This window comes from Centruroides sculpturatus, unplaced genomic scaffold, assembly GCF_000671375.1.
Source record: "Centruroides sculpturatus isolate CEXI.00-Female unplaced genomic scaffold, Cexi_2.0 scaffold127, whole genome shotgun sequence".
Lineage (NCBI taxonomy): Eukaryota > Metazoa > Arthropoda > Arachnida > Scorpiones > Buthidae > Centruroides > Centruroides sculpturatus.
Genome location: NW_019385000.1, coordinates 267,078 through 273,793, shown reverse-complemented (window position 1 = coordinate 273,793; position 6,716 = coordinate 267,078). Strand labels below are relative to the sequence as shown.

Below are 6,716 nucleotides of genomic sequence, written 5' to 3'. Positions count from 1 at the left end.
TCAAAATTTCCTGCAGTTGAATAGATTGGAATGTTTTACTTAGGGTGCTGGATGTTAACCGGGGACGTGCAGCACCCAGAATTGTTTCAGCTGTTATTATGAGCATTAATCTATCAGGTTTTCATCAGTTAGAAAAGAAGAAAGGTCTTCTTGATCGACTTTATGCACGTAATGAATTTATAATTTCTGAGAGTAACTTGGTTAACATTCAGGACGTACCCTCAACTTCATTAACACTTCACTCAGCATTTACTTTAACATCTGGATGTAAGTAAGGGTTTATAATGTGTCACTTTAAAAGATACTCTTTATTAATAAAAGTTCCTGACAAAGTAATTATTTTTAGTAAACTAGTTGTTAGAAAATGTTGACATCTCGAGCACTGCAACATATTTTCATGAATAATTAAACATTGACGAATAAATAAGTTACACTTTTATATGTGGTGAATAATTTTTTTTNATGGTTCGATACCGAAAATTATATATAATTTATTTCTCAGTCAACTCGTATTCGAAGTACAGTATTTCGGGTTTTTCTGGTTTTACTGAGTTTTTCTTTAACCTTTTCGGTTGTAAGTCCATAGTTAGGCCTTATTAAGCCAGTTTCAGCTGCCAAGTTGTTTTCATATCTCTTTCGGTGTTAGTATTTTGGCATTTTTGTGGTTATCGTTTTTTGTAGTTACGTTTTTCCTTTGTAATTCGTTCCCTTAGTAGGTGCTTTGTTCCTGTTAGTTTCGTATTTCTAGGCCACCTCATTTTCGAGTTATACTGCTTTGCATTATTTTGGTTTTCAGTCCTCCTGTTCTTTTCCTTGGTTTAAGTTATAAGTTATTAGTTTTAAGTAATAAAGATTCTTTCTAGGTGGCGTTTCCATCTAGTTTTGGAAACGCTGGAGCCACTGAAAATTTATAGGTCTACATTTTTTCCAATAGAAGCCCAATAAGTGCCCTCCAGTAACCGAATGGTAAAACCACCGAACACCGGTAGTTGGTCGTGGGTTCGAGCATGGTCAATGGTGGAGTGTTCTGGGTTTTCTTCACGTTAGTAACACTTAAATCGGGGTCATCATCACATAAAACTCTTTCAGGAATGTCTCTCCTTGCCTTGGCAGATCACTAACGTATCGCTTTGCCATAACCAAATAAACCAAATAAGTTTTAACGAGTGAATATTTATTGTAACATCTTCACTATACCGGACTACATCTTTTGTCACAATGTTTTCAATTCTTTTAGTAGTGGTCGTGCCTCTATACATCATACTTTTCGTATTAACAGTAGAGTCGTCGGTCATCTAAATAACTCTATTGAAGGGAAAATTTTGAATCGACGTAACATTACTTTCGTTCCAAAACCGAAACAATGGAACAAAAGTAATGTTAACCAGCCACGCTGCCCTATGCTTTCCACTTCTTGTCTCGACTTTAATCTATCTAAACCCTTTCTAGAGATTGAGGAAGGACAGTCAGTCAGACAGTGGACAAGAGTCGAAATTTATAGGTTTATATTTTTTTCAAATTGCAGCCCAGTAATTTCTTTTATAAACGTAACATTTACGAGAACATACCGGTACTTCCCACGTATATAATACAATCTGTTGCCAAAATTTAACCACTTTATTAACACATAAATGGGATTGTTCTAAACATTTTACAATTTTTTATTTAAAGAAATCTTATATGAAGTCTTTCGGACGTTAAGGTTAGAAAATTTTATCACATGTGGGACCATTACAACCTGTCTATAACGGATCACTTTTCAAATATTAATAGTATTAATTAGTAGTCATTGACCATCCTCTCTTCTGGGAGGAGGTCAACAACTACTTTGGTCGAATTATTTTAATCCCCTTCTGTAACAGTCCTATTTTTCTATCGGACCAGCGGTATGGCGGCATTCGAATAAAAAAATTACATAATATAATGTTATCGGCGAGCACAGAATATGAATTTAAAGAATTTTTAAAATGCAATAGCTTGATTACTTGGTGTGATAAACTCTTACGTAAGATAACCTTTGTAAATTTAAATCAAATACTAAAATATAATATAAGATTAGAAGTACGAATTAATTTAATAATCTTAAACATTTCTGTTGTTATTTTTTGCTCGAGCAACGCCAGGATCATCTGCTAGTAAATAATATATTACTATAAATTGAAATATAAAAGAATATGAATACATATTTGTTTTCTCAGATGGAAGATAACTGAAAATCCCTACTTAAATTCATATGCCAAAGCGGTTATACATTAATTAAAAGTAACAAATAAATTATATAGCGAAAACACTGATTTCGTAGGTAAATATTGTTGTTTAAGATTTTAATACGGTAAAATCTGCATAAAACGGAAAGCGAAGGTACTAGTCAGATCTTTCCGTTTTGGCACGTATCGTTTTTATAAAGGGCTAATTAATCTAATGGCTTTATTAACAATTAAATAATTATTAGTTAATTAATTCGCTAATTAAAGGCTAATAGCATACAGCGGTCAGTTGAATGGACGACACCTAGCAACTCGATTGTGTCCATTCATCTCCCCATTGAATACCTTATATTTCGAAGCTATGTTTTCACACAGCCATTTAAGAGTTTTTCATGCGGACAACTTTTGAGGGACGAGCCTAAGTCACTGGTACAAGTGACCGAGTGGTTCGTCTGAAACCTGCCTTAGTCAGAGCTGTCAAGGGTTTTTTGCTAAAAATATATTATCATATTGTCTAGTACAGTATCTCTGTTATATAACAGCTGGAAAGTAAAAATCACCATTTTTCAGCTACTTATATTAAAGCCATTTAGCAATATCTTGGTTAAGCAGCGTGTTTGGTTTAAATGTCTAACCAAATCATTACGATTTCATTCAATCGATTTAAAAACCGTCAGGTTATTCTGTCACATCCTCTCCATGTTTTATACATGGATTGGGTGAAGTAAAATATATCTCAGACATGGACAAGTATATGAAAATATTAAATAAAAAGTCGAGTTCACTCCTGTACAAGATTTTAATGCAGGTTGGTATTTTAAGACAGTATTCATTGGTTTTTCTTTTATATCATTTCATTAGCAAGAGGACCCAACGATGGCCAAGCGGTTCAGTTCCCTGAACACCGGAAGTGCAATCGTGGATTCGCGCCTCTCCAGGACGGGATGGCCACGTGGAGATTTCCGCGTTTCCTCCACATCAGTAACGCCTGAATAAGGGCCAGTTACCCTTTAAAAATGTCCCTAAAGGCATACCCCTAGGTAAATTGCCTGTGTTGTTTTGACATAACTAAACACACAAACTAGCAAAGACGTTTGTTTTTCCGCTTTATTCGGGTTAAGTTACGTTCTTCACACTCAAAAAGTCTCCCGTTTTCGTATTGGACGGGTATTCTCTTATTGTAGTATTTAAAATATAAAATCACCGATTCGAAGTTTTCTGTTTATGTAGATTTCTGTGTAATACAAGTACCGCTTTAGACTGGTTTACACGGTATTATATCTATTCCATTCTATTATATGTTATTGATTTTTTTAATGAATTATTTAATATTTTTATGAAATAAATGTTTTTATTACTAAATAAAAATATTGTTTCGATATAAATTAAATTTATTGTTTAATTGTATTGTTTGAAAAATTATTCAAATTATCCACAAATTTCTGTATAAAATAACTTATTCCTTTACATTTTACTTATAATAAAACTTTAATAACGATAATAATCGAGTTTAATTTAAATAAGTGTAGGCATTCGTACGAAGAACATTTACAGATCACGTGCGGGTCAGAAATTTTCATAAAGTTTCGTGTTTATTATGAAAAGAAATGTACATGACTCGTTAATACAAAAAAACATAGTTTCACTGTGAATTATACGATACAATTTTAAGGAAACTTTCGAATTAACTCAAGAAATTTGATACAAAGGGATAATTAATCCGATTATCGTTTAATTTTTCAAATCCAGGTCAGTCCTCATTTACATTTTCTTCCAGAAAGTAGTGTCATGAACATTAAGTATTAAGAGACTTCGCTTGATGTATTTAGTAAATTTTACTTAATTTTTACTGGCAATTCGTTATATATAATATTTAATACTTAGACCAAATGAAAGAGAGTTGAAATACAAAATTAATCAGGCATTAAAAGTGCAAATTTTTCAGTTAAAACCACTGTAATAAGTTTAGTTGACGTATAGTCTATTTTTTTACAGATTGATTGACTGTCTAAAGGTATAACTTTTGAGAAAATGAAACTCTCCGTATATTTTAGTTATATGCAAAAGCATGGACTATGCAAAAATGCATCTTTACCAGAATTGGCTATGGAAAACGAATTGCTAACTGGTAAACAATCCACGTTAATAGTTGATTTTTCTGGTATTCATAAGATGGAATACTTTAATACGCATTTATCTTATACGTGCAATCACCACATTTTTATTGCACAGGTGAAAAGTTTTGTAAATAATCTTCGAATTATAAATATCGAACCACAATTTTATTTTAAAGGAGCATTACAAGGTTTTAAAGAAATTAGACAGAATAAGCGCATCATTAACGACAATAAAATAGCCTGGAATATTTTGCGGTGGTTTAGAGATAATTTTAAATTCATTCTACAATATTATGCTGACAACACACTCGGCAAAATGTATTCCATTTTCAGCTACATTTTAAAATATGAATGTCAATGTCACGTGTTGATTGTAAGAGAAAATTTCTTTTCAAAATTAGCCACAATAGCAAGAGATGACGATGCTTGTTTAGGAATTCTCACGACGAATGCAGAATATTTAATATATGATACAAAACCCATCTTTCGTTTCACAGATCTACAATTTAATTCAACGATTACAGAAATGTATGACCCAAATGAATTCTTCACGAAGATAAGTTTAAATCGCTCTCAATTAAAACTCTTAAGCTGTCTTCAGAGAGAACAACGTGGCATTACATTGGCAAATTTAGAAAACGACAACGTATTACAACTTGAAAATACCATAAATGTCATCAAAGAAAACAAGTGGAATGGAAATGAACAGGACATGTCTTCTATATCAGAAATCACCGGAATAAGTGAAAACCTGCTACGGAAGAAAGTCAAAATGTACGGTACGTCAGACACTGATGTTGATGAACTCTCCCACAATAAATTGTTAACTTACATCGAGCAGAAATGGACTCTGTGTGAAATGCCTCCTAAAATCTATTTTCTGTTAAAGAATCAAAAATACATTGAAAACCTATATTTAGGAGACTTTGCAGACCCGTCGTTACCATTTTCCGTTTCCTTGTATAGGACAATGAGAAGAAAAATGTATCGTGTTCTTTTCAGAGGAGGAAATGTTTATATAATGGAGGTATGGATCTACAATACAGTAAACATGTGTAGGACTAGTTTAATATCAAGTTTTTATATGAAATACAATGGTAAGTTCTATTTAGTTCCTGTATTGTGTGCATTATTGTAATTTTTATTATCTCATTTAGATTATATTCCACCTTTGGAACATCTATTATCGGACGAAGAGTATATGGTACCCATTCGATGGAAATTGTTTGCGTATTGTTTGGGAACAAATATCACAATTGAAACTCTTAGACAAGTGGAACCGACTCTACTTAGTTTCTGTTGTCTTGTAAATTACATGATTAGAAACGGTGTGGTGCTGAATATATGCGAATTAAATGCATTAATTCTACAGGCTATCCTTGTTTCAAATAACTGCGATTCTTATAAAGATAATGTAGGTGATGTAGAAGTATTTACTTAAATCAAACTTTATAATATATTTATAATATATAAAATTACAAATTTTAGGTGGTGTTGAACCCGAGACATATCCACTTGAGCAGATTATACGAGAGAGGGATGTACAATTTGATGAACGTGTTAGCTGTGTGTGGATTTCCATTTTCGTTGGAACACGTGATGCATTGGAAGTGTTTTGACATCACTGTTTTTATAAATGTATATAACGAACTAATACAGGGGATAACAACGAATGTAATTTGTGGATTGAACGTAAGTAAACTTGTATTTTTTAAATAAACTAAACTTTTTATTTTTATATTGTTTTTTATTTCCAGAATATTGATATATCATTATATGAGTATGTCCGTTTGTTATGTATAAACAACGTCAAACTTCGTATATAATGATCTGAGCATTATCTAAATTTAATTCCATGTTTGAAACGAAGAATTATTTCGTCGGATTTAGTGTCAAATTTTTAAATTTATTATCTGACCGATTGAAATTCGTTTTTTCTTTATAGTATATAATGTTAAATTTTTAAAAAATCTTGTTTTTAGTTTATTTGTTTGGAATTTTACATCTGTTATAATATCATAATGCAGAATTGTACAGAAACTGTAATTTATATGTATCGTTAGTGATGAAATTAAATTTTAAAATAAATGTTTTAAAATATTTCGAAAAATTTTCATTTAAAAATAGTCATCTATTAACACTAACTATATTCATAAGAACAATAGGAATTGTAATTGTTTATCGCGCACTGATCTAAAGTATTGTCTTTTTGTCTTGTTGTTCGAATTCCACATACTTTAACTAGAATACAGTGGTACCTCGGTATACGTCTGTTTTAGAATACGTTCAATTCGGAATACGTCCTGTTTGGACAAAACAAATTTTGCTCGGTATACGACTTTTGTTCGGTATACGACTTAATTTAATTCAATTATACGCGCCATCTATGAAC

General features: G+C 31.7%; 1 protein-coding gene across 4 annotated transcripts; it reads left to right on the top strand.

The window, feature by feature from the left end:
• The first annotated feature begins 3,629 nt into the window (after positions 1–3,629).
• Positions 3,630–6,378, top strand: LOC111633199 (constitutive coactivator of peroxisome proliferator-activated receptor gamma-like). 4 transcript variants are annotated; one of them, XM_023377737.1, is made up of 6 exons: positions 3,630–3,956; positions 4,203–4,335; positions 4,440–5,421; positions 5,482–5,738; positions 5,813–6,016; positions 6,082–6,377. In XM_023377737.1, the coding sequence occupies exons 3-6, from the start codon at positions 4,641–4,643 to the stop codon at positions 6,148–6,150; spliced, it is 1,311 nt and encodes a 436-aa protein (XP_023233505.1). In that variant the 5' UTR covers positions 3,630–3,956; positions 4,203–4,335; positions 4,440–4,640; the 3' UTR covers positions 6,151–6,377. The 4 variants fall into 4 exon arrangements, with proteins under 4 accessions (XP_023233505.1, XP_023233503.1, XP_023233501.1 ...); XM_023377735.1 differs by having other exon boundaries at positions 4,203–5,421; positions 5,813–5,998; positions 6,082–6,378; XM_023377733.1 differs by having other exon boundaries at positions 4,203–5,421.
• Positions 6,379–6,716: the final 338 nt, after the last annotated feature.

Bases quoted from the DNA above. Each gene is read 5' to 3' on its own strand.
- LOC111633199 (XM_023377733.1), top strand. From the start codon at position 4,239: ATGAAACTCTCCGTATATTTTAGTTATATGCAAAAGCATGGACTATGC. The intron at 5,422-5,481 runs GTAAGTTCTATT...TATCTCATTTAG, and splicing joins TTTTTATATGAAATACAATG to ATTATATTCCACCTTTGGAA. The intron at 5,739-5,812 runs GTAGGTGATGTA...TACAAATTTTAG, and splicing joins GCGATTCTTATAAAGATAAT to GTGGTGTTGAACCCGAGACA.